The sequence below is a fragment of the Triticum urartu genome, chromosome 6A (genome assembly GCF_056163025.1).
Source record: "Triticum urartu cultivar PI428250 chromosome 6A, HENAU_Tu73, whole genome shotgun sequence".
In the NCBI taxonomy this organism is placed as follows: Eukaryota; Viridiplantae; Streptophyta; class Magnoliopsida; order Poales; family Poaceae; genus Triticum; species Triticum urartu.
In genome coordinates this window covers 20,261,684-20,289,630 of record NC_141878.1, presented here as the reverse complement: position 1 = coordinate 20,289,630, position 27,947 = coordinate 20,261,684, and the positions used below count along the sequence as shown (strand labels likewise).

The following is a 27,947-nucleotide window of genomic DNA, read 5'->3' as shown; positions in this document are numbered from 1 at the left end:
GAAAAATTAGTTCTGAACATTTTCCAAAACTGAATATTTTTTCGAATTATGAAGAATTTTATGGAAATTTGACCAAAAGTTGAAGTTATAAATTTCTAGAATTTTGAATTTTTTTTAAAAAATGGAAAATGAAGTTAAAAAAGTAGGGAAAAAGAACACGGGATAAGATGAAAATGGGCCAGCCCAGTCTTGGGTGAGCTTTGGGAAGTTCTGTCTATTTGATGCCCCGTGCACCAAATAGGGTTCCCCTAGCAGCGTTGGCAGGAAAATAAGTGGGCTAACTTTCTGATCCTCAGCGCACGGCCCTGGTATGAAATTCTGGACAAACTATTTTTCTTTTCTAGCAGATGGACACACTAATCCTTAGAAAAAATGCAGACAAACGCAAAAAAAATTAGCATCACCTTAGATAAAATATGCTTTTGATGGTGAACGGATGAAAAAACGAAGAAACACACATTGCTTTGTTAATAGGTATACCGTATACATGTTGGTGTATATATATGACATTGATATTTTTTTTATGCATTATTATGTTGATGTATGCCATATGGAGTGTATTAAATGTACACAAACTAGAATGTATGACTTGTTTTTGTGGTATGATTTCGTGAAAGTGGATATCTAGTCTATTTCTCTTGATCAATATTTTGCCATTGCAGTTTATTCTCTAATAGGGAAATGGCAGTCAAAGTGCGTCAACAACCTTAAAACCGGCTCATTGTTATGTGTCTATTTTCGACGGGGTTTTCTATGTTCAATGGTAACAAACCTTCTTCTCTAACACGATATGTCATTTTTTATTTTACTCGCGACGCTCTGACAGATAGCAACACTTCTTCTTCAATTTTGTCTTTAGGGCTTCGATTTTCCTAGAGTTCGTTCGTCCGGACGTAGTCGATGGAGCTCCGGCGTAGATTCCTGCTGTCTCCTTGGGACGACGAGGTTAGGGTTTCTCGTCATGTGTCGAGATTTGCTGTCAGGTGTTTCGGATCTATACAAGGGTTCAACAACGACAACTACGGCTCCAAGTCATTATTGTTCCTTAGGGGAACGTGCACGAAGACTTCCCGACTGTCATCGATAAGGTCAACCGTCTCAAGTAAGGAAGCGATGATAACGTCACGTCAGCGGCTCATTCCGACGACAATAGTGTCCTTCAGTGGTCTCGGAATATCTATGTAGTTTTTTTAGTATGTTTGAGATGCTTTGTACTTCCGTGATTTATTTGATCATATTGGCAAAAAAAGAAACTAAATTTTGGAAATGGGTTAGAGATGCGCCAAGGAGTCGTTTCACAAGTTAAGAAAAAATAAAGAAGCTCAGTGGACCAGCACAAGAGGGCCCATGGCTCTAGGCCATCAACGACCCGACAAATTCAATCTTAGCATAGCGCACATGGCCTCACAGGTCGCAGCTACAAAATCTCCCCTATCCCAGCATCCCGTGCCCGCCACTCATCACTCCCTCCTCTCATCCCCTCGTCGTCCTCCTCCATGGCCTTCTCCCCGGCCACCACCGCCACAGCCGCGCGCGCGGCGGGCGCATTCACCTCGGGCGGCGTCTCAAGCTCGCCGCCGTCGTCGCTGTCGTCGCCGTTCCTCCCGCGGGTGAACGGCGCGATCGTCGCGAGGAGGGGACGCGGTGCCCGTGCGGCGGCCTCGCCGGTGCGCGCGCAGGCCGCCGGAGCCGCCAAGAAGAACGTGCTGGTCGTCAACACCAACAGCGGAGGCCACGCGGTCATCGGGTTCTACTTCGCCAAGGCGCTCCTCGCGGCGGGGCATGCCGTCACCGTGCTCACAGTCGGCGACGAGGGCTCGGACAAGATGAAGAAGCCGCCCTTCTCCCGCTTCTCGGTCGGACGCGCCGCTCCGTCGGAGTTTGTGATCGGAGGCTTTCCCTGCTCTGTTTCTGACGATGGATTCTGTGCGGCGCGTGCGTGCAGGAGCTGACGAGCGCCGGGGCGAAGACGGTGTGGGGTGACCCGGCGGACGTCGGCGCGGCCGTCGGCGGAGCGACCTTCGACGTCGTGCTGGAAAACAACGGCAAGGACCTCGACGCCGTCAAGTATGCCGGACAGGACAGCTTCCTCTGTTTCTTGACACGGGGACCGAGCGTGAAGTTTTGATGTTTGGTTGCGTGCAGGCCGGTGGCGGACTGGGCCAAGTCGGCCGGCGTCGGCCAGTTCCTGTTCATCAGCAGCGCCGGGATTTACCTTCAAACCGACGAGCCGCCGCACGTGGAGGGGGTGATCATTCATTCCATCTCCTCTGTTCTTCGGTTGGTCAGAGTTGAGTAGCCGATGATCCTGAATTCCTGTCTACGCTGGTGCTCGCAGGACGCCGTGAAGGAGAGCGCCGGGCACGTCGGCGTGGAGAAATACATCGCGGCGGAGTTCGGCAGCTGGGCCTCGTTCCGGCCGCAGTACATGACCGGCTCCGGCAACAACAAGGACTGCGAGGAGTGGTTCTTCGACAGTAAGTCAAAATCATTCTTCCTGTATCAGTGACTAATCACTTAATCATTCAGCCTCGATCAGTGACCAAACACACATTAATTGAGATATTCGATTGAGATTGAAATTGAAATTGGCAGGAATCGTGCGGAAGCGGCCGGTGCCGATCCCGGGGTCGGGGATGCAGCTGACCAACATCTCCCACGCGAGGGACCTGGGCAGCATGCTCACGCTCGCCGTCGACAACCCCGACGCCGCCGCCGGGAAGATCTTCAACTGCGTGAGCGACCGCGGCGTGACGCTCAACGGCCTGGCCAAGATGTGCGCGGCGGCCGCGGGCGCCACCGTCGAGATCGTCAACTACGACCCGGCCGCCGCCGGCGTCGACGCCAAGAAGGCCTTCCCCTTCCGCAACATGGTAACAAGAGCACCGATCGACATATAATTGTCACTACGTTCGCAATCTCCGTCATGGATTGGTTGGAGCCTGACGAAGATGGTTGCAGCATTTCTACGCGGAGCCTCGGGCGGCCAAGGAGGTGCTGGGATGGACGAGCACCACCAACCTGCCGGAGGACCTCAAGGAGCGGTTCGCCGAGTACGCGAGCAGCGGCCGGGGAGAGAAGGCCATGACCTTCGACCTCGACGACAAGATCCTCGCCGCCGTCGGGGCGGCGCCGGTCGGCGTCGCCGCCTAGGGATGTTCGTCCTTCGATGCGCCGCAGCGGGAAAACCATTTTGAAAACACAGCCGCCTGATTATCATACATACATACAGATGACACAGAGCACATCTAATTATGTTCGGAGAAGCAATTTTTCTTTTTCTTTTCGAACGTGTGAGCCTGATGCAAGTAGCTGAATCAGATATCTGATCACTTCTGCATATTTTGCTCATCGCCAATCCGTTGTGATTATTTTATACAGAAGAAAGGTTCAAACGAACGAAAAAACGGAGGAGATATAGGCAATCACACGGCAGATATGTTATTTCGATTATGTTAGCATAGTAAACATGTACGTGCGTTGCAATGAGAGACAAAAAATTACTCGCTGATCAAATGAGTATAACTCAATACCCCGATATATTAGCGTCCTCTATTTCAACACGGTCGCTGATCATTATTTCAAAAAAAAAAAACACGGTTGCTGATCACGTTGCCACATATTTTTCTATGCACCCTCGCTTATGATGGACGTGATGTCCACGTGATTCAATGCATTCGACGTGGTAAATCCCAAAGGAATGAGCTTGCCACTGCACGGCGCACTTGTCATTGTGCCGTGCAAGGGAATGTTGAAATTTTTTAAAACAAATTTCATCGACCATGACCTACTCCCAACGCCCAGGCATGGAGCTCACTACTCATCCATTGTTGGGTTGTCTTACCTACTGCCATCACCGTCATGGAGAGCCAGTAGCCCACCAACCCGAACTCTCATTTTTTCCTCCTCTTCCTCCCCATTCTTCCTTCTCATTTTGCAGAACCCTTCCCCTTCTTTTTTTTTGATGAAATGTAGCAGCGCTACGCTTCATTCATGTGCTATGTTTCATTCATTAAGAAGAAGAATCGGCAGAGATGAGAAAATACAAGGGGAAAATAGGGGATGAGGTGAATACAAGCCCCACCAGAAAATAAAGAAACACCATGATAGCTACAAGGATGAAAACAGTCGTTGCTTGCTATGTCATATCTCGTTGACACAAGCAACGCGGAGAAGGGCTCTAGCTTCCATCTTTATCTAAAGAAGCAAGGTAGGGGATTGAGCTTGGTCGTCGTCTAGTTGCCATCCGACAACACCCCTTAAGGAGGAGGTGTTGATAGGAAATGAGGCGAAACAACATGGATCACGGTCTCACTAACCCGACTTCAGATAAGAACATTAGGCGCTTCTCCAAAACTAGGTGGAAATGTAAGACCAATGTGCACACCTTGGCAAAGGAACACGTGAGCAAGAAAAAGACTAGGAGCGAACACCACCATCCTCTCCCGCCACCACCAATTTTAGCCAAAAACCTAAAACCGGCCAACCGCACTACGACCCATACAGCATACAAGCAATGTGTGGCCAGCGACTCCAAGACGGCGCCTCCAAGGAGATTAGGAAGTCAAGGACACCATCCTCCTCTTCTCGAGATGCTGGATCTAAGGATTTCGCCCGGAGAACACACGAGTGGGCAAGTGTGGAAGATCCATGATGATGCGTTTAAGAAGGAAACAATGCCCTAAGGCACCACCATCGTTAGTATCAACAAGAGTAAGCACTAGAGTTCGGTCTCCACGTCCTCCACAAGTGGCCACCATGCCCATTGTAAGCCAACCAAATGCCATCCTCAAAACAATCGGGGTAAGGCACCCCGCGAACGAAAGGTCGCACCATGCCCAAACCTGGAGAAGTCCCCCGCCCACATCGAGGTAGGCCAGATACACAAACCTCCCATTAGTAGAAGGCTGCGAGCAACATAACAAGGTTGTCAATGCTCACCGCTAGCCAGAATTAAGGCCATTGTTGGCCGGGTCTATGAACTAAAACCATCCACTAACCAGCACTCGTACCACTAGAGAACGCTTCCCGCAATGTTCGATGCATGCCCACCGCCGCCGTGATAGAGGCCCGTGTTGACAGCAGGGAGCAGCACGGGGAGACCCAAGGATTGCGGTGGCGAGAGTATCCCAGGTTGCACTAGGCAGGCGACACATGAGTCGGGGGCTCACTCCCTTCCCCTTCTTCCTCAACCTGACTATTTCTTTCTCACAATTTTGCCGCCTCCTTTCCTCGTGTTGACGGCAGAGGTGTGTTCACTCGCAGAGCATTTTGTCTGTGTATTTGCTACCAACATATCAATTTCTTAGCTTGGGCTAATTTTTTTTCCTTGTACGCCCTCAGCCCAAAAGGTCCTTATTGCAACAAAGAAAAAGAGTCCGGCTCCTCCACTTTCCCCACATCCACTGGAAACCCTAAATAAGATAATTTCTTCTTTAACTATGTCGGTGTGAAACGACACCTATGGGATCACAAGAATCCCTACTACGGTTGCGGGGCACGGGGGTTGTGAGCAGAGCGGATCAAACAGATAGCACACGGTTCCTTTACCCAGGTTCGGGCCGCGAGGATGCGTAAAACCCTACTCCTGCTTTGGTGGATTGTATATCAGTGTTCTTGAGCTAGCTATGGGGCATGAAGAGCTCCAAAAAGCCGAATCCTCCTCCTGGTCGCCTCGGGCCTCCTTTTATAGGAAAGGGGCTGCCACAGTGGCACACAGGAGGTGGAAAGGGTACAGTAATGCGAGTTTATCCCTCGCATTACATGACAAGTCACATTTAATGTGCCTTTCTTAGGTGTCCTTGCTTTATCGGGGATGGGGGAGAGCCCTGTCCCATCCGTCGCCGCTCCCTCTTGTGTTGACACGCGCCCTGGCCAGCGGTGCTTGTGGTGCCATGTAGGCAGGCAAGCAGCTGAGGTGGCGCAGTGGTGGGTCTCCACGAAGATCTGCATGCCGCCACGCAGGTGCCTGCCCAACTGGTTGGGTCGGCAGCTGCATGCGAACGGCGGTGGGGGCGCAACTGGTGCGGGCCTGATGGTGGCCTCACGAGTGTCCTTGGCAAGGGCCTTGCCGGGGCCCCGGCAAGGGTCTTGCCGTGGCGCTCGCTGTCATCCCCGGCAAGGCTCTTGCCGGGGGCCTTGTGGTCCTCCTTGGCTGGGATCCCGCCAAGGGTCATTACCTTCTTAAGTGGGCATCTGGTCTTGAATGTCTTCACAAAGATCTGCATGCCACCGCGGGGATGTCTCCCGAATCCTTGCCCCATGGGGGCCATGGACTCAAGGGTGACCTCGCTCCGTAGGTGTGGGGCGAGCTGCCACGACAAGTGTTGGGTTTCGTAGTAATTTCAAAAATTTCCTACGCACACTCAAGATCATGGTGATGCATAGCACCGAGAGGGGAGAGTGTGATCTACGTACCCTTGTAGATCGACTGCGGAAGCGTTAGCACAACGCGGTTGATGTAGTCGTACGTCTTCACGATTCGACCGATCCAAGCACCGTTACTCCGGCACCTCCGAGTTCTTGGCACACGTTCAGCTCGATGACGTTCCCCGGGCTCCGATCCAGCAAAGCTTCGGGGAGGAGTTCCGTCAGCACGACGGCGTGGTAACGATGAAGATGTTCTACCGGCGCAGGGCTTCGCCTAAGCACTGCAACGATATGACCGAGGTGGAATATGGTGGAGGGGGGCACCGCACACGGCTAAGAAACGATCACGAAGACCAACTTGTGTGTCTAGAGGTGCCCCCCTGCCCCCGTATATAAAGGAGCAAAGGGGAGGAGGCCGGCCCTAGGAGAGGCGCGCCAGGTGTGGAGTCCTACTAGGACTCCAAGTCCTAGTAGGAGTCCACCAAGAGGGGAGGAAGGGAGAAGGAAGTGGAGGAGAAGGAAAGGTGGCCAGCCCCCTTTTCCCTAGTCCAATTCGGACCAGAGGGGAGGGGGGGCGCAGCAGCCCCTTGGCCCTTTCTCCTCTTCCCACTAAAGCCCATCAAGGCCCATTGCTTCTCCCGTAACTACTCGGTACTCCGAAAAATACCCGAATCACTCGGAACCTTTCCGATGTCCGAATATAGTCGTCCAATATATCGATCTTTCAGTCTCGACCATTTCGAGACTCCTCGTCATGTCCCCGATCTCATCCGGGACTCCGAACTCCTTCGGTACATCAGAACTCATATACTCATAATATAACTGTCATCGAAACCTTAAGCGTGCGGACCCTACGGTTCGAGAACAATGTAGACATGACCGAGACACGTCTCCGGTCAATAACCAATAGTGGGACCTGGATGCCCATATTGGCTCCTACATATTCTACGAAGATCTTTATCGGTCAGACCGCATAACAACATATGTTGTTCCCTTTGTCATCGGTATGTTACTTGCCTGAGATTCGATCGTCGGTATCCAATACCTAGTTCAATCTCGTTACCGACAAGTCTCTTTACTCGTTCCGTAATACATCATCTCGCAACTAACTCATTAGTTGCAATGCTTGCAAGGCTTATGTGATGTGCATTACTGAGAGGGCCCAGAGATACCTCTCCAACAATCGGAGTGACAAATCCTAATCTCGAAATACGCCAACCCAACATCTACCTTTGGAGACACCTGTAGAGCACCTTTATAATCACCCATTTACGTTGTGACGTTTGGTAGCACACAAAGTGTTCCTCCGGTAAACGGGAGTTGCATAATCTCATAGTCACAGGAACATGTATAAGTCATGAAGAAAGCAATAGCAACATACTAAACAATCGGGTGCTAAGCTAATGGAATGGGTCATGTCAATCAGATCATTCATCTAATGATGTGATCCTGTTAATCAAATAACAACTGTTTGTCCATGATTAGGAAACATAACCATCTTTGATTAACGAGCTAGTCAAGTAGAGGCATACTAGTGACACTCTGTTTGTCTATGTATTCAACATGTATTATGTTTCCGGTTAATACAATTCTAGCATGAATAATAAACATTTATCATTAAATAAGGAAATAAATAATAACTTTATTATTGCCTCTAGGGCATATTGTTGGGGAACGTAGTAATTTCAGAAAATTTCCTACGCACACGCAAGATCATGGTGATGCATAGCAACGAGGGGAGAGTATGATCTACGTACCCTTGTAGATCGCAACGGAAGCGTTGACACAACGTAGAGGAAGTAGTCATACGTCTTCTTCCCGATCCGACCGATCCAAGCACCGTTACTCCGGCACCTCCGAGTTCTTAGCACACGTACAGCTCGATGACGATCCCCGGGCTCCGATCCAGCAAAGCGTCGGGGAAGAGTTCCGTCAGCACTACAACGATATGATCGAGGTGGAATATGGTGGCAGGGGGCACCGCACACGGCTAAGGAACGATCTCAATGATCAACTTGTGTGTCTAGAGGTGCCCCTGCCTCCGTATATAAAGGAGCCAAGGGGGAGGGGTGCGGCCAGCCCTATGGAGGCGCAGGAGGAGTCCTACTCCTACCGGGAGTAGGACTCCCCCCCAATCCTATTCCAACTAGGATTCCCAAGGGGGAAAGAGGGAGAGGGGTGGCCGGCCACCTCTCCTAGTCCTAATAGGACTAGGGGAGGGGGGGAGGCGCGCAGCCCTTATGGGCAGCCCTTTCACCTTTCCACCAAGGCCCACTAAGGCCCATATGATTCCCGGGGGGTTCCGGTAACCTCCCGGTACTCCGGTTAAATCCCGATTTCACCCGGAACACTTCCGATGTCCAAACATAGGCTTCCAATATATCAATCTTTATGTCTCGATCATTTCGAGACTCCTCGTCATGTTCGTGATCACATCCGGGACTCCGAACAACCTTCGGTACATCAAAATGCATAAACTCATAATAACTGTCATCGTAACGTTAAGCGTGCGGACCCTACGGTTCGAGAACAATGTAGACATGACCGAGACACGTCTCCGGTCAATAACCAATAGCGGGACCTGGATGCCCATATTGGCTCCTACATATTCTATGAAGATCTTTATCGGTCAGACCGCATAACAACATACGTTGTTCCCTTTGTCATCGGTATGTTACTTGCCCGAGATTCGATCGTCGGTATCCAATACCTAGTTCAATCTCGTTACCGGCAAGTCTCTTTACTCGTTCCGTAATACATCATCTCGCAACTAACTCATTAGTTGCAATGCTTGCAAGGCTTATGTGATGTGCATTACCGAGAGGGCCCAGAGATACCTCTCCGACAATCGGAGTGACAAATCCTAATCTCGAAATACGCCAACCCAACATCTACCTTTGGAGACACCTGTAATGCTCCTTTATAATCACCCAGTTACGTTGTGACGTTTGGTAGCACCCAAAGTGTTCCTCCGGCAAACGGGAGTTGCATAATCTCATAGTCATAGGAACATGTATAAGTCATGAAGAAAGCAATAGCAACATACTAAATGATCGGGTGCTAAGCTAATGGAATGGGTCATGTCAATCAGCTCATTCACCTAATGATGTGACCTTGTTAATCAAATAACAACTCTTTGTCTATGGTTAGGAAACATAACCATCTTTGATTAACGAGCTAGTCAAGTAGAGGCATACTAGTGACACTCTGTTTGTCTATGTATTCACACATGTATTATGTTTCTGGTTAATACAATTCTAGCATGAATAATAAACATTTATCATGAAATAAGGAAATAAATAATAACTTTATTATTGCCTCCAGGGCATATTTCCTTCACATATTTCCTTCAGTCTCCCACTTGCACTAGAGTCAATAATCTAGTTCACATCGCTATGTGATTAACACCAATAGTTCACATCTTTATGTGATTGGTTCACATCTCCATGTGACTAACACCCAAAGGGTTTACTAGATTCAATAATTTAGTTCACATCGCTATGTGATTAACACCCAAAGAGTGAGAGAAATTTAGTCAACGGGCCTGCCAAATTCAGATCCGTATGTATTTTGCAAAATTCTATGTCTACAATGCTCTGCACGGAGCTACTCTAGTTAATTGCTCCCACTTTCAATATGTATCCAGATTGAGACTTAGAATCATCTGGATCAGTGTAAAAAACTTGCATCGACGTAACCCTTTACGACAAACCTTTTTGTCACAGCCATAATCGAGAAACATATCCTTATTTCACTAAGGATAATTCTGACCGCTGTCCAGTGATCTACTCCTAGATCACTATTGTACTCCCTTGCCAAATCAGTGCAGGGTATACAATAGATCTGGTATACAGCATGACATACTTTATAGAACCTATGGCCAAGGTATAGGGAATGACTTTCATTCTCTTTCTATCTTCTGCCGTGGTCGGGCTTTGAGTCTTACTCAACTTCACACCTTGTAATACAGGCAAGAACTCTTTCTTTGACTGCTCCATTTTGAACTATTTCAAAATCTTGTCAAGGTATGTACTCATTGAAAAAACTTATCAAGCGTCTTGATCTATCTCTATAGATCTTGAAGCTCAATATGTAAGCAGCTTCACCGAAGTCTTTCTTTGAAAAACTCCTTTCAAACACTCCTTTATGCTTTACAGAATAATTCTACATTATTTCCGATCAACAATATGTCATTCACATATACTTATCAGAAATACCGTAGTGCTCCCACTCACTTTCTTGTAAATACAGGCTTCACCGCAAGTCTGTGTAAAACTATATGCTTTGATCAACTCATCAAAGCGTATATTCCAACTCTGAGATGCTTGCACCAGTCCACAGATGGATCGCTGGAGCTTGCACATTTTGTTAGCACCTATCGGATTGACAAAACCTTCTAGTTGCATCGTATACAACTCTTCTTTAATAAATCCATTAAGGAATTCAATTTTGTTTATCCCTTTGCCAGATTTCATAAAATGCGGCAATTGCTAACATGATTCGGACAGACTTAAGCATAGATACGAGTGAGAATCTCTCATCGTAGTCAACACCTTGAACTTGTCGAAAACCTTTTGCGACAATTCTAGCTTTGTAGATAATAACACTACTATCAGCATCCGTTTTCCTCTTGAAGATCCATTTATTTTTTATGGCTTGCCGATCATTGGGCAAATCCATCAAAGTCCATACTTTGTTCTCATACATGGATCATATCTCAGATTTCATGGCCTCAAACCATTTCGCGGAATCTGGGCTCATCATCGCTTCCTCATAGTTCGCAAGTTCGTCATGGTCTAGTAACATGACTTCCTGAACAGGATTACCGTACCACTCTGGTGCGGATCTTACTCTGGTTTACCTACGAGATTCGGTAGTAACTTGATCTGAAGTTACATGATCATCATCATTAGCTTCCTCACTAATTGGTGTAGTAATCACAAGAATAGATTTCTGTGATAAACTACTTTCCAATAAGGGAGAAGGTACAATTACCTTATCAAGTTTTCTACTTTCCTCCCACTCACTTCTTTCGAGAAAAACTCCTTCTCTAGAAAGTTTCCGAATTTAGCAACAAAAGTCTTGCCCTCGGATCTGTGATAGAAGGTGTATCCAATAGTTTCCTTTGGATATCCTATGAAGACACATTTCTCCGATTTGGGTTTGAGCTTATCAGGTTGAAACTTTTTCACATAAGCATTGCAACCTCAAACTTTAAGAAACGGCAGCTTAGGTTTCTTGCCAAACCATAGTTCATACGGTGTCGTCTCAACGGATTTAGATGGTGCCCTATTTAACGTGAATGCAGCTGTCTCTAATGCATAACCCCAAAATGATAGTGGTAGATCGGTAAGAGACATCATAGATCGCACCATATCTTAATAAAGGACGGTTATGACTTTCGGACACACCATTACATTGTGGTGTTCCAGGTGGCGTGAGTAGTGAAACTATTTCACATTGTTTTTAACTGAAGGCCAAACTCGTAACTCAAATACTCTTCTCTACGATCAGATCGTAGAAACTTTATTTTCTTGTTACGATGATTTTTCACATCACTCTGAAATTCTTGGAACTTTTCAAATGTTTCAGACTTATGTTTAATCAAGTAGATATACTCATATCTGCTCAAATCATCTGTGAAGATCAGAAAATAATGATACCTGTTGCGAGCCTCAATATTCATCGGACCACATACATCAGTATGTATGATTTCCAACAAATCTGTTGCTCGCTCCATTGTTCCAAAGAACGAAGTCTTAGTCATCTTGCCCATGAGGCATGGTTCGCAAGCATCAACTGATTCATAATCAAGTGATTCCAAAAGCCCATCAGCATGGAGTTTCTTCATGCGCTTTACACCAATATGACCTAAACGGCAGTGCCACAAATAAGTTGCACTATCATTATTAACTTTGCATCTTTTGGTTTTAATATTATGATTATGTGTATCACTACGATCGAGATCCAACGAACTATTTTCATTGGGTGTGTAACCATATAAGGTTTTATTCATGTAAACAGAACAACAATTTATTATCTTACTTAAATGAATAACCGTATCACAATAAACATGATCAAATCATATTCATGCCGAACGCAAACACCAAATAACACTTATTCAGGTTCAACACTAATCCCGAAAGTATAGGGAGTGTGCGATGATGATCATATCAATCTTGGAACCACTTCCAACACACATCGTCACTTTACCCTTAACTAGTCTCTGTTTATTCTGCAACTCCTGTTTCGAGTTACTAATCTTAGCAACTGAACTAGTATCAATTACTGAGGGGTCGCTATAAACACTAGTAAAGTACACATCAATAACATGTATATCAAATATACTTATGTTCACTTTGCCATCCTTCTTATCCGCCAATCACTTGGGTTAGTTCCGCTTCTAGTGACCAGTCCCTTTGCAGTAGAAGTACTTAGTCTCAGGCTTAGGACCAGACTTGGGCTTCTTCACTTGAGCAGCAACTTGCTTGCCGTTCTTCTTGAAGTTCCCCTTCTTCCCTTTGCCCTTTTCTTGAAACCAGTGGTCTTGTTAACCATCAACACTTGATGCTTTTCTTGATTTCTACCTTCGTCGATTTCAGCATCACGAAGAGCTTGGGAATTACTTTTGTCATCCCTTGCATATTATAGTTCATCACGAAGTTCTACTAACTTGGTGATGGTGACTAGAGAATTCTGTCAATCACTATTTTATCTGGAAGATTAACTCCCACTTGATTCAAGCGATTGTAGTACCCAGACAATCTGAGCACATGTTCACTAGTTGAGCGATTCTCCTCCATCTTTTAGCTATAGAACTTGTTGGAGACTTCATATCTCTCAACTCGGGTATTTGCTTGAAATATTAACTTCAATTCCTGGAACATCTCATATGGTCCATGACGTTCAAAACGTCTTTGAAGTCCCGATTCTAAGCCGTTAAGCATGGTGCACTAAACTATCAAGTAGTCATCATATGGAGCTAGCCAAACGTTCATAACGTCTGCATCTGCTCCTGCAATAGGCCCGTCACCTAGTGGTGCATCAAGGACATAATTCTTCTGTGCAGCAATGAGGATAAACCTCAGATCACGGATCCAATCCGCATCATTGCTACTAACATCTTTCAACACAATTTTCTCTAGGAACATATCAAAATAAACATATGAAAGCAACAACGCGAGCTATTGATCCACAACATAGATATGCTAATACTACCAGGACTAAGTTCATGATAAATTAAAGTTCAATTAATCATATTACTTAAGGACTCTGTGACGCCCGGATAATTAGGCTACAGTAGTCCCGCGTTAACGATGCCACGTCACCTCAGCTACTGTTGTTAAACTCACGTCAGTTAGAAACCCAGTTCAAACTTCAAATTTAAAATCAATGCAAACATCAAAGTTTTCAAACTTTAAATCTAAAATGTCCGAGAGGTGACAAGTAATGCGTAGGTAATTATGGTGGAGAAAACATCTTTTTTTAAGTAGTTAAAAGCGCTAGTTTAATAAAAACTACAGTAAAACTAATATTTAAATGTCTTTTAAAATACTAAACAAACATAAACTAATTGTTTAGGGTGCCAAATCAATTATGGCAGTGTCATAAGTATTAGTACTAATTTAGGGGCTAGATTTATAATTTATAAAACAAAGGTAAAGATAAAAAGAAAAGAAATTGAAAAGGAGAAAGAAAAGGAAAACGAGCAAACAAAAAAAAAAGGAAAAGAAAACAGGACCCCCCCCCGCTGGGCCAAGTGCCCAGCTGGCCTCAGCCGCCCGAACGGGCCGGCTCACCCCACGGCCCAGCAGCCCACCCACACTCCCTTAACCCCCACCCGACCGAAACCCTAACCCACTGCCCACTCCCCACGCACCCCCCACTTTCCTCGATCCCCTTCTAGATCGAGCTCGAGCACCCGCGCCCGTCCCGCCATCGTCGCGCCGACGCCACCCAGAGCGCCCCCGCCTCGCCGCCTCGCCGTCCTCCTCGTCGCTCGACGCCCTGACGCCCCGTCCTCAACCTCCTCCTCCCCGTTCTGGATCTGGGCCCCCACGGCGCCCCGACGCTGCCGCCGGAGCCATCGCGCCGCCACCTCGCCGGACGCCATCGCCTATGTCCACCCCGCCGCCGGAGCCTCACCGCAGGCCTGCTTCCCCTCCGCCGCATCGTCTCCGTCCTCCTCCTCGCCCCCCCCGTTGCCCTGGACCCTACGTGCCCCCCTGTGAGCACCGCCCCTCCTCCTTCCCCTGGTTTCCCGCTCGCCGACCGCGGCCATAGCCATCGTGCGCACGCGCCCTCGCACTCCCGCCGCGCGCCTCGCCTCACCTCCCCTCCCTGTGAGCCACTCCGGCAGCCCCAGCTCCGGCCACCCCCCTGCTGCTTTCCCTCAAGCTCGCGCATGCCCGGGGCGCGCCTCACCCCTGCGGCCGCGGCAGCCCTCGCCTGCACCCCGCGCCGCTCGCTGCCCCCCCTGCGCCAGCGCCGGCCACCGCCCCTGCTACCTCCTCGAACGGCGACGACGTCGTCCACCTACCGTCAACCCGGCGGCCCCCGTTCGCCCCTCCAGATGCGCTCGAGCGTGGGCAGCTCGCCGGTGCCCTCCACAGCCGTCGGGCGCCGCAACGCCCGACCCGCCCGTAACGCCCGTAACCCACTACGGCCTCTGTGCCACTGACACTAGGGGCCCCACCCCACAGAACGTTTCCAATAAAGAAAAAGAAATAATAAAATAAATAAATAAATAAACTTAATTAATTAATTAACTAACTAAATTAATTAAGTTAATTAATCCTAGTTAATTAATCTAACTAATCTGTTATTGAATTAAACAGTAGTTTGTTTAGCCTAATCTCTAATTAACCTAAACAGTGTATGACAGGTGGGTCCGACTGGACCCACTGGTCAGGTTGACCAAGTCAACTCTGTTGACTGCTGATGTCAGCATGACATCATGCTGATGTCATTAATCTGTTTTTCGAATTAATTTAAATAAATAATTAAATTCCAGAAATTAATAAAATCTTTAGAAAATCATATCTTTTAATCCGTAACTCGGATTAAAATATTTTCAACATGAAAGTTGCTCAGAACGACGAGACGAATTCGGATACACAATCCGTTCGTCCGTCACACGTCCCTAGCATAGCGGACACGCAACTTTCCCTCTCCGGTTCATCTGCCCGAAAACGCGAAACAATGGGAATACTTTCCCGGATGTTGCCCCCCTTCGCCGGTATCGCCTATCCCTACGTTAGGTCACCCCTAGCACAACGTATTGCCGCGTCTTGCTTTGTGTTGCATTTGATTGCTCTGTTATTTATTGTGTTCCCCCTCCGTTACTCCTTTCCGGTAGACTCCGAGACCGCTGCCGATGTCCGTGTGTACGACTACGGTGTTGACGACCACTCTCTCTTGCCAGAGCAACCAGGCAAGCCCCCCCCCCTTGATCACCAGATATCGCCTACTCTTCTCTATACTGCTTGCATTAGAGTAGTGTAGCATGTTACTGCTTTCCGTTATTCCTATCCTGATGCATAGCCTGTCCTTGCTACTAGTGTTGTTACCATTACCTGCTATCCTACTGCTTAGTATAGGATGCTAGTGTTCCATCAGTGGCCCTACACTCTTGTCCGTCTGCCATGCTATACTACTGGGCCGTGATCACTTCGGGAGGTGATCACGGGCATATACGATATACTTTACACAATTACATTACTTGTGATACTGTTCGGAGATGGGGGCTGAAGGGGCAGGTGGCTCCATCCCGGTAGAGGTGGGCCTGGGTTCCCGACGGCCCCCGACGGTTACTTTGAGGCAGAGCGACAGGGCAGGTTGAGACCACCTAGGAGAGAGGTGGGCCTGGCCCTGGTCGATGTTCGTGGATACTTAACACGTTTAACGAGATCTTGGTATTTGATCTGAGTCTGGCTACTGGCCTATACGCACTAACCATCTACGCGGGGACAGTTATGGGCACTCGACGTCGTGGTATCAGCCGGAGCACTTCGTGACGCCAGCGACTGAGCGGCGCGCGCCGGGTTGGACCGCGTAACGTGACTTCCTTTGTAATGGAGGTTGCTAGGTCTGCTCTCTGGCCGCGTACGCAACGTGCTGGTGTGCTATGGGCGATGGGCCCAGACCCCTATGCGCTTAGGTTTAGACCGGCGTGCTGGCCTCTCTGTTGTGCCTTGGTGGGGCTGCGACGTGTTGATCTTCCGAGGCCAGGCATGACCCAGGAAAGTGTGTCCGTCCAAATGGGATCGAGCGTGTTGGGTTATGTGGTGCACCCCTGCAGGGAAGTTAATCTATTCGAATAGCCGTGATCATCGATAATAGGACAACTTGGAGTTGTACCTTGACCTTATGACAACTAGAACCGGATAGTTTATAAAACACACCCTTCCAAGTGCCAGATACAACCGGTGATCGCTCTCTCACAGGGCGACGAGGGGAGGATCATCGGTTAGGATTATGCTATGTGATGCTACTTGGTGAACTTATCATCTACTCTCTTCTACATGCTGCAAGACGGAGGCTGCCAGAAGCGTAGTCTTCGAAAGGACTAGCTATCCCCCTCTTATTCCGGCATTCTGCAGTTCAGTCCACATATGATAGCCTTATTCCAGTTGATACCAATGCATACATATGTAGTGTAGCTCCTTGCTTGCGAGTACTTTGGATGAGTACTCACGGTTGCTTTCTTCCTCTTTTCCCCCTATCCCTTCTACCTGGTTGTCGCAACCAGATGTTGGAGCCCAGGATCCAGACGCCATCGTCGACGACGACTCCTACTACACCGTAGGTGCCTACTACTACGTGCTGCCCACTGTCGACGACCAGGAGTAGTTAGGAGGATCCCAGGCAGGAGGCCTGCGCCTCTTTCGATCTGTATCCCAGTTTGTGCTAGCCTTCTTAAGGCAACTTGTTTAACTTATGTCTGTACTCAGATATTGTTGCTTCCGCTGACTCGTCTATGATCGAGCTCTTGTATTCGAGCCCTCGAGGCCCCTGGCTTGTAATATGATGCTTGTATGACTTATTTTATTTGTAGAGTTGTGTTGTGATATCTTCCCGTGAGTCCCTGATCTTGATCATACACGTTTGCGTGTATGATTAGTGTACGATTGAATCGGGGGCGTCACAAGTTGGTATCAGAGGCGACTGCCTGTAGGAATCCCCCTTCCACACTCCTTGGCCGAAGTTGAGTCTAGTCGATGAAAATTGTTTTACTAACTTGGCTGTGCGGCCCTTGGGCCCACGTCGCCATCGGGTGTTATTAGGATCTTTTATTCCTCGATCTATACTCTAGGACTCTGATCTCTCTTCTATTCGGGTTAAATGATTTTGCTAAAATCTAACTCTAGGTTCTCGTTACCACTTCCTGCCGGAGAACCCTTTCATTACGGATGGTCGACTGCTTTAACAGAAGATTCTGACAATACTCTCCGATATTTTCTCGATACCTTGTGCCCGTTGCTTTTGCAATTCCCTACCACCAAAAAATCCCTATGGATAAATACTTACACATGTCGTTCTTACTTTTATTCCCAGTTGGTCTTGTTATTACAAGATACCCCGAAATACTCGTCGTTGTTTCGGTAATCCTTTGAGCTTACTGCCTTGCTGTTCTTTGTCACCTGAATACCCCTACGGATAATTCTCGCACTTATCGAGTATCCGCTCATCCCCTAGTTGTTCATGTGTTTCGCAAAAGACTTCGAAATACCATTCGATCTTCCAAAAATTCTGAGCAGCCTAGTGCTCTTGAAATTCTTGCTTGCTTGCATTATGGTTAATCCCATAAGTCTCGTAATCTTATTGGCATCCCTTGTCTTTATCATTTTAAGTCCGTTGATTAAATATGTTGAGGATGCTCGCATCCCTCAATCAAATCCTAGAATTCATCCTTCCGGCTCAGTGTTAGTTTGAACATGAGCTGGATCTCGACCAATCAACTTACCATCGATGGTATCCCTAAGCCTACTCAAATTATCCATCCTTAATCAGAGCATTGCTTCTGATCCCTTGTCTTGGAAGTGATAATTCCTTTGCATTTGAACTTTGAGTTAGTCAGTTGTTTCCATAAACTGATCTCCTTGTATTCCTTCTTCCTCGGGTTGAGTACCGATGCTCACATCAGACCCCTTGTGGACCACCAGATCCTTTGTTGGATTTTATCCGACAGATTCCTTCATATTCTATAAGCTTGTGAGCCTTTCCTCGGATACATAATGCCTTTGGTAAATTGTATCATCTGCTTTCTCCAGCATGCTCTACTTTCGAGCTTGTGATATTTACTCATGAAACTTGTGGTATATGTTTCTAAGAAGCCCCTATGGGTTGAACATATGCCTTCTCTAAAACTGTGTGAACTCGAAAGTTTTCACGAGTCATACTCTTCTGGTGATTTACCAGATAAAATTTCAACACTACAACTCCATCAAAAATGAGGAGTGAATGATAGGTTATGCATTGGAGAAGTGGGAGTCGACCTTGAACTTTGTGTTCATGCCCATGGACACGATGTAGATCCTATCATGGAAGCTTCTTGTAATAATAACATTTTCCTTGATATAATATCCTTTGGTATCTGTGAATTGATCCTTTGCAAACGTGGTTCCGACCATATTTTCTCCTTGATCCCATTTCTTGGACAAGTTAAATCGCTTGTCTTCTATAGATCGATACACCCCACTTCAACCTTTAATTTGATATGCCTTCGAGTATTATTCACCTGGTCGAGGATATCAGGCCATTGCACTACATCCTATGAATTTGTAAAGGAGTAATACCTTTCCCTGTCATAGTCACCCCACGAGTTCTGGGTTGTCGTCAACCGAGAACACCGAATAGTGGTCCGAGTCCGCACTACGGGTCGATCACTTTTAGTAATCTTCATTGCTTACGAGTTTGCACTTGATCATGTCATTCCCAACGGATTGACTACATCATCATCGTCAGGCTGACTGCTTGACCATTCTACCTATGTCCTTCACCCCCAGGACACAATCCCGACAGTGTTCTAAGCTTACATTGAACTTTCCGCATCATATTGTTTGTCTTGAGCGACAACTCCGAATTCTGAGATGGCATCTTATCTATGGTTATAGTAACCTTTTACTTCACCATTCCCTTGATGTGATGTCTTCGCCGATCGATTACATCTTCTTGAAACCTCTCGATAAATGTGTCATGATCATCGTCAACATTTTCTAACGTTGATCATGCTACCTAAGCCCATCTTTCGGGTGCACCTTTCAACCAATGTTTAATTCTGTATGTTTTCCTCGAGCATACATCATTATATCATTTGATCTGACAAATGTTATCTCCTTGTTCACATAATTGTGGAATCCCATCTTTTTGGAAATCTCGATGAGTTGTCGCCGAGTCCATCAGCCACATCCTCATCCTCTCCTTGATTTAATGATGAACTCTTGTTGTGGAACTCTCTTCCATAGTTCAATTCCCGAGATTCTTACAATGTCATTTTGACAATTTGTGTTGCACCATTCTTCTCAGGCATCCTAAGTCTGAGTTCTCCTGACACCAATCAGATCTGAATCTCGGTCAGATACGATGGTTGGAACATATTTCCAGGAGTTATAACATCTTTATATGACTCGGTAAGGTGATATCATGCCTAGCACACCTGACCACAGGACCTATTGTTATAGTTTCCTTCTTGTCAAGGTTAGTCATTCTTCCGTGAGGAAATTGTAAGACTTATTCTATAAGTTGTTCCTGATGGATCCTTTTTGTTTCCAAAGTCTGATCTTCACCTGTTGACCATGTCAATGCTATCTCGAAGCATGTCTATGGTACTCCGATTTTCAACAGGAACATTTGAAGCCCAATACTAAATGTTTCCTGCTCAATTATCCAAACACCACTGTATGGGTAATGTCATGAAATTTCTCCCCCCTTACCTAAATGGTTTTCTACTTCCTATCCTGTCATGGATATCATGGTCTGTTTGTCCTTGGGAAGGATATATCCCTGAAACATGTGTTTAAACACATTTTCCTTTCCATTGTTCTATTTAATCTGATGATCACCTTTTCCTTTCGATGGCTTTGTTTAACCTTACTAGTGATCTATATGACCTAAGCAGTATTATTCTCCCGCTTAGGTAAGCACCTCATTGAACCACTCTGTCCGTAAGACCCTGTTAATATGGTGGATAACGTTCCGGTAACCACCGATGGACGAGAACTTTACCTATTGGTCCGCTTCATTCAACGAGCAGGAAGATGGTTCTCTTCGTCCCTCGCCCTTGGTATCGACGCTGCCGACATAATTGATAGGCTATCCTTTGACATGCCTTGTTATCATGACTGTGCAAAATATCACCGCCCTTTCTACCTTTAACCCACATGGTGGGCCCATAACCCACAGTTCCACAGGATCAAAACTTGACTCTCATGTACACCCCCTGTTTCCAAGGTTGATCCTTGCGCGTGGACTCGTATGTAATTCACGAGCCACCTTCAGGTTTGATATCGGACACAATACTTATTCCCGTTGCCTTGACCCTTTCTCGCCCTATAACAGGCATCGAACGATTGCCTGCCCGCTCGAAACTTCCCAGGTTACCTCTTTACTTTGCTCTTGATATTTTCATAAGTTTCGATTCGAGAGTTACTATCCGCCACCCTCCTTGATGTTCTCTACCAGATACGTGACCTTGTAGAGGTCAATTCTTCTGGAGATACCCCTTATCATTTTTCGTAAGTATGATGGAGTTCCCGAACAAAGGATGCCGACTTCATCATGATGACCTGAAGCAGAGAAATGAAGACATCAACATAATGAATCAACCTCTTCGAGAAGAGTAACCAAGGCCGAGAAGACTCGTTAGGTTTTTCGCTACAAGCACCTTTCCCCCCTTACTCCACCACTTAAATCTCGGGACGAGATTTCTTGTAGTGGAGGAGATTTGTGACGCCCGGATAATTAGGCTACAGTAGTCCTGCGTTAACGATGCCACGTCACCTCAGCTACTGTTGTTAAACTCACGTCGGTTAGAAACCCAGTTCAAACTTCAAATTTAAAATCAATGCAAACATCAAAGTTTTCAAACTTTAAATCTAAAATGTCCGAGAGGTGACAAATAATGCGTAGGTAATTATGGTGGAGAAAACATCTTTTTTTAAGTAGTTAAAAGCGCTAGTTTAGTAAAAACTACAGTAAAACTAATATTTAAATGTCTTTTAAAATATTAAACAAATATAAACTAATTGTCTAGGGTGCCAAATCAATTATGGCAGTGTCATAAGTATTAGTACTAATTTAGGGGCTAGATTTATAATTTATAAAGCAAAGGTAAAGATAAACAGAAAAGAAATTGAAAAGGAGAAAGAAAAGGAAAACGAGCAAACAAAAAAAAAGGAAAAGAAAACAAGACCCCCCCCCCCCCGCTGGGCCAAGTGGCCCAGCTGGCCTCAGCCGCATGAACGGGCCGGCTCACCCCACGGCCCAGCAGCCCCCCCACACTCCCTTAACCCCCACCCGACCGAAACCCTAACCCACTGCCCACTCCCCATGCACCCCCCACTTTCCTCGATCCCCTTCTGGATCGAGCTCGAGCACCCGCGCCCGTCCCGCCATCGTCGCGCCGACGCCACCCAGAGCGCCCCTGCCTCGCCGCCTCGCCGTCCTCCTCGTCGCTCGACGCCCTGACGCCCCGTCCTCAACCTCCTCCCCGTTCTGGATCTGGGCGCCCATGGCGCCCCGACGCTGCCGCCGGAGCCATCGCGCCGCCACCTTGCCGGACGCCATCGCCTATGTCCACCCCGCCGCCGGAGCCTCACCGCCGGCCTGCTTCCCCTCCGCCGCATCGTCTCCGTCCTCCTCCTTGCCCCCCCGTTGCCCTGGACCCTACGTGCCCCCCTGTGAGCACCACCCCTCCTCCTTCCCCTGGTTTCCCGCTCGCCGACCGCGGCCATAGCCGTCGTGCGCACGCGCCCTCGCACTCCCGCCGCGCGCCTCGCCTCACCTCCCCTCCCTGTGAGCCACTCCGGCAGCCCCAGCTCCGGCCACCCCCCTGCTGCTTTCCCTCAAGCTCGCGCATGCCTGGGGCGCGCCTCACCCCTGCGGCCACGGTAGCCCTCGCTTGCACCCCGCGCCGCTCGCTGCCCCCCCTCCTGCGCCAGCGCCGGCCACCGCCCCCGCTACCTCCTCGAACGGCGACGACATCGTCCACCTATCGTCAACCCGGCGGCCCCCGTTCGCCCCTCCAGATGCGCTCGAGCGTGGGCAGCTCGCCGGTGCCCTCCACAGCCGTTGGGCGCCACAACGCCCGACCCGCCCGTAACGCCCGTAACCCACTACGGCCTCTGTGCCACTGACACTAGGGGCCCCACCCCACAGAACGTTTCCAATAAAGAAAAAGAAATAATAAAATAAATAAATAAATAAACTTAATTAATTAATTAATTAACTAAATTAATTAAGTTAATTAATCCTAGTTAATTAATCTAACTAATCTGTTAGTTAATTAAACAGTAGTTTGTTTAGCCTAATCTCTAATTAACCTAAACAGTGTATGACAGGTGGGTCCGACTGGACCCACTGGTCAGGTTGACCAAGTCAACTCTGTTGACTGCCGATGTCAGCATGACATCATGCTGATGTCATTAATCTGTTTTTCGAATTAATTTAAATAAATAATTAAATTCCTGAAATTAATAAAATCTTTAGAAAATCATATCTTTTAATCCGTAACTCGGATTAAAATATTTTCAACATGAAAGTTGCTCAGAACGACGAGACGAATTCGGATACGCAATCCGTTCGTCCGTCACACGTCCCTAGCATAGCGAACACACAACTTTCCCTCTCCGGTTCATCTGCCCGAAAACGCGAAACAATGGGAATACTTTCCCGGATGTTTCCCCCCTTCGCCGGTATCGCCTATCCCTACGTTAGGTCACCCCTAGCACAACGTATTGCCGCGTCTTGCTTTGTGTTGCATTTGATTGCTCTGTTATTTATTGTGTTCCCCCTCCGTTACTCCTTTCCGGTAGACTCCGAGACCGCTGCCGATGTCCGTGTGTACGACTACGGTGTTGACGACCACTCTCTCTTGCCAGAGCAACCAGGCAAGCCCCCCTTGATCACCAGATATCGCCTACTCTTCTCTATACTGCTTGCATTAGAGTAGTGTAGCATGTTACTGCTTTCTGTTATTCCTATCTTGATGCATAGCCTGTCCTTTCTACTACTGTTGTTACCATTACCTGCTATCCTACTGCTTAGTATAGGATGCTAGTGTTCCATCAGTGGCCCAACACTCTTGTCCGTCTGCCATGCTATACTACTGGGCCATGATCACTTCGGGAGGTGATCACGGGCATATACGATATACTTTACACAATTACATTACTTGTGATACTGTTCGGAGATGGGGGCTGAAGGGGCAGGTGGCTCCATCCCGGTAGAGGTGGGCCTGGGTTCCCGACGGACCCCGACGGTTACTTTGAGGCGGAGCGACAGGGCAGGTTGAGACCACCTAGGAGAGAGGTGGGCCTGGCCCTGGTCGATGTTCGCGGATACTTAACACGTTTAACGAGATCTTGGTATTTGATCTGAGTCTGGCTACTGGCCTATACGCACTAACCATCTACGCGGGGACAGTTATGGGCACTCGACGTCGTGGTATCAGCCGAAGCACTTTGTGACGCCAGCGACTGAGCGGCGCGCGCCGGGTTGGACCGCGTAACATGACTTCCTTTGTAATGGAGGTTGCTAGGTCTGCTCTTCGGCCGCGTACGCAACGTGCAGGTGTGCTATGGGCGATGGGCCCAGACCCCTGTGCGCTTAGGTTTAGACCAGCGTGCTGGCCTCTCTGTTGTGCCTAGGTGGGGCTGCGACGTGTTGATCTTCCGAGGCCGGGCATGACCCAGGAAAGTGTGTCCGTCCAAATGGGATCGAGCATGTTGGGTTATGTGGTGCACCCCTGCAGGGAAGTTAATCTATTCGAATAGCCGTGATCTTCGGTAACAGGACGACTTGGAGTTGTACCTTGACCTTATGACAACTAGAACTGGATACTTAATAAAACACACCCTTCCAAGTGCCAGATACAACCGGTGATCGCTCTCTCACCGGGCGACGACGGGAGGATCATCGGTTAGGATTATGCTATGTGATGCTACTTGGTGAACTTATCATCTACTCTCTTCTACATGCTGCAAGACGGAGGCTGCCAGAAGCGTAGTCTTCGAAAGGACTAGCTATCCCCCTCTTATTCCGGCATTCTGTAGTTCAGTCCACATATGATAGCCTTATTCCAGTTGATACCAATGCATACATATGTAGTGTAGCTCCTTGCTTGCGAGTACTTTGGATGAGTACTCACGGTTGCTTTCTTCCTCTTTTCCCCCTATCCCTTCTACCTGGTTGTCGCAACCAGATGTTGGAGCCCAGGATCCAGACGCCATCGTCGACGACGACTCCTACTACACCGTAGGTGCCTACTACTACGTGCTGCCCGCTGTCGACGACCAGGAGTAGTTAGGAGGATCCCAGGCAGTAGGCCTGCACCTCTTTCGATCTGTATCCCAGTTTTGCTAGCCTTCTTAAGGCAAACTTGTTTAACTTATGCCTGTACTCAGATATTGTTGCTTCCGCTGACTCGTCTATGATCGAGCTCTTGTATTCGAGCCCTCGAGGCCCCTCGCTTGTAATATGATGCTTGTATGACTTATTTTATTTGTAGAGTTGTGTTGTGATATCTTCCCGTGAGTCCGTGATCTTGATCGTACACGTTTGCGTGTATGATTAGTGTACGATTGAATCGGGGGCGTCACAAGTTGGTATTTAGTGCTAAACTTGTGAAAAGTATCAGTATCCATAAAAGATTTAATACAATCGAACTTAAGTGTCATACCTGACTCATTACCTTTGTCGAGTTCCCAATTTTCAGAGTTGCGTTTAATTCTTTCCAAAATATTCCATCTGAATTCAATAGCCTTCTTCATAAAAGAGCGAGTTAAAGAAGAATCAAGCATTTTTTGATTATCATGAGAAAGGCGAGCATAAAAATTCTGCAAGATAATTTCTTTTGAGAGCTCATGATTGGGGCATGTATACATCATGTATTTAAGCCTCCCCAAACATGAGTGATGCTTTGTCCTTCACGAGGCCAAAAATTATATATGTAATTCCGATCACGATGAACTAGATGCATAGGATAAAACTTTTGATGAAATTCCAATTTCAACTCATTCCAATCCCATGCTCCAATATCATCACATAGCCTATACCATGTAAATGCCTTTCCCTTCAAATATAAAGGGAAGACCTTCTTCTTAACTTCATCTTCGGGCAAACCTATAAGCTTAAATAATCCACAAACTTCATCCACATAGATTAGGTGCATATGAGAATGTAATGTTCCATCTCCTGCATAGGGATTAGCTAGTAGTTTCTCTTTCATACCCGAAGGAATCTCATAATAAATATTTTCATTAGGTGCAGTAGGTTGAGGAGCAACTCTTTGAGCTTCCGGTTGAGGTGAAGATACCACTAACAAACCCCTCAAACGATGGTTTTCCATATTAACAAGTAACAATAAATTTCAGCACGTAATATTTTTTTCCTTACCAAATTGCACTTGCCAGAAGTGCTTCACTCCCCGGCAACGGCGCCAGAAATGAGTCTTGATGACCCACAAGTATAGGAGATCTATCATAGTCCTTTTGATAAGCAAGAGTGTCGAACGTAACGAGGAGCAGAAGGACATGACAAGCGGTTTCAGCAAGGTATTTTCTGCAGGCACTGAAATTGTTGGTAACAAATAGTTTGATAGCTAGGTAATTTGTAATGAGAAACTAATAGTAATGGTAACAAAAGTGCAGCAAGGTAGCCCAATCCTTTTTGTAGAAAAGGACAAGTCAGAACGGTCTCTTATAATAAGCCACTACAGGAATCAGGAACTTTGTCATCTGCCATCGCTGATGGCAAAGGCATGCCTGGCGGACGGCAAATGCCTTTGCCGTCAGCCAGCAGAGGGCAACACGTCCGGCTGAACGAGCTACGGCAAATGGCACTTTGTCGTCTGCTGGCGATTGGCAAAGATGCAAAGGTCTTTGCCCTCTGCCAGCAGACGGCAAAGGACCTGGATGGCACAGATGCCCCCCCAGTAGCTGTCGCGTGGCATGCTATGCTGTCGACTGGCAAACGGCAATGCTGCCAAATAGGCTAGCCCAGTGCACCCCAGGTTGCATAGGTAGCTGCCACGGGGCAGCTTTGCCGTCTGTTGGCTGATGGCAAAGCTCTTTGCCGTCTGCAGACGGCAAAGAGCCTATACAGCCCCTGGTTTTTCTTAAATTCATTCAATTTCACAGAATTTAACACACACACACACACACACACATATAGAGACACACACACATTTGAAAATACTTTCAGCAAGCATAACAGCACATATACATACCAAATCATATCCCTGCCATATGGATATGATCATCCAACACATATACATACCAAATCAAAAGTCCATATCCAACATATATAGCTAGCCAACATATCCAACAACAAGCATACAATAGTTTCGTCCATAACTACATATATAGGTAGCAAGTTTCACATTGTTCATCCTACAAAATCAAAATAAAAAGGAAGCACAAGGAGAAGAGTATACTCCATCAACGCAAGCATCCTCATCGAAAGCAAATCTGCAAATTGGGAAAGAAGAAAGTTAGAAGAGGACGAAGAAGAAGAAGAAGACTAGAAGAAGAAGACTAGCTAGAAGAAGAAGAAGAAGAAGAAGAAGAATTTTTCTTCTCTTTCCTTTTCTCCTCTCCTCTTCTTTATCTTCTTCTTCTTCTAACTAAGGTAGGTAAAAATGCCATTTTTTAGCTAAGCTAGGTAAAAATGTTAGGTGTAGGTCATTTTAGAGCTAAGCTAGGTAAATAGGTCATTTTGGAGCTTAGTAAGGTTATTATGTCATTTTAGAGGAAAATAAGCTAAGTCTGTGCCATTTTGGAGGTAACAAAGATTATCATGCCATTTTTGACCTAAGTATGCCAAGTATGTCATAAATGAACTAAAAAAGCTAAGTATAGGTCATTTTGAGCTAACCTAGGTAGTTATGCCATTTTTAACCTAAGTAAGCTAATTATGTCATAAATGAACTAGGTGAGCTAAGTATAGATCATTATTGAGCTATCCTTGGTAGTTTTGCCATATTAAGTCATTTAGGAGGAAAAAATGCTAAGTATAGGTCATTTTATAGCTATCCTAGGTAAAGTATACGTCAACTAAGCTTATTATGTTAATTTGGAGAAAAAAGAGGTAAGTATGGGTCATTTTGTGGTAACCTAGGTGATGATGCCATTTTTTAGCCAACTTACGTAAGTATAGCTCAGTATGCATTTGTTAAGCAAAACACTAGAGAAAACTTACGCTCATCACAACAAATGCGATGAAGATCACAACAAAGGTAACAATTGATCCAACGGCATAATGATACCAGCCTCATTATCAATGTCATATTTTCTAATCTTCTTAATCTTCAAGCGCATTGCATCCATCTTCAAGCGCATTGCATTCATCTTCATCTTGTG

The 27,947-nt window shown here is 46.9% G+C and overlaps 1 protein-coding gene across 1 annotated transcript; it reads left to right on the top strand.

Annotated features, from left to right (window-relative positions):
* The first annotated feature begins 1,435 nt into the window (after positions 1-1,435).
* CSP41A (chloroplast stem-loop binding protein of 41 kDa) lies at positions 1,436-3,342 on the top strand. Its single transcript, XM_048678628.2, has 6 exons — positions 1,436-1,856; positions 1,946-2,067; positions 2,146-2,248; positions 2,339-2,477; positions 2,596-2,873; positions 2,962-3,342. The coding sequence occupies exons 1-6, from the start codon at positions 1,497-1,499 to the stop codon at positions 3,151-3,153; spliced, it is 1,194 nt and encodes a 397-aa protein (XP_048534585.2). The 5' UTR covers positions 1,436-1,496; the 3' UTR covers positions 3,154-3,342.
* The last annotated feature ends 24,605 nt before the right edge of the window (positions 3,343-27,947 follow it).

Coding starts and splice junctions, on each gene's coding strand:
- CSP41A (XM_048678628.2), top strand. CDS start 1,497: ATGGCCTTCTCCCCGGCCACCACCGCCACAGCCGCGCGCGCGGCGGGC. Junction 2,478..2,595: donor CGAGGAGTGGTTCTTCGACA/GTAAGTCAAAAT, acceptor TGAAATTGGCAG/GAATCGTGCGGAAGCGGCCG. Junction 2,874..2,961: donor CCTTCCCCTTCCGCAACATG/GTAACAAGAGCA, acceptor AGATGGTTGCAG/CATTTCTACGCGGAGCCTCG.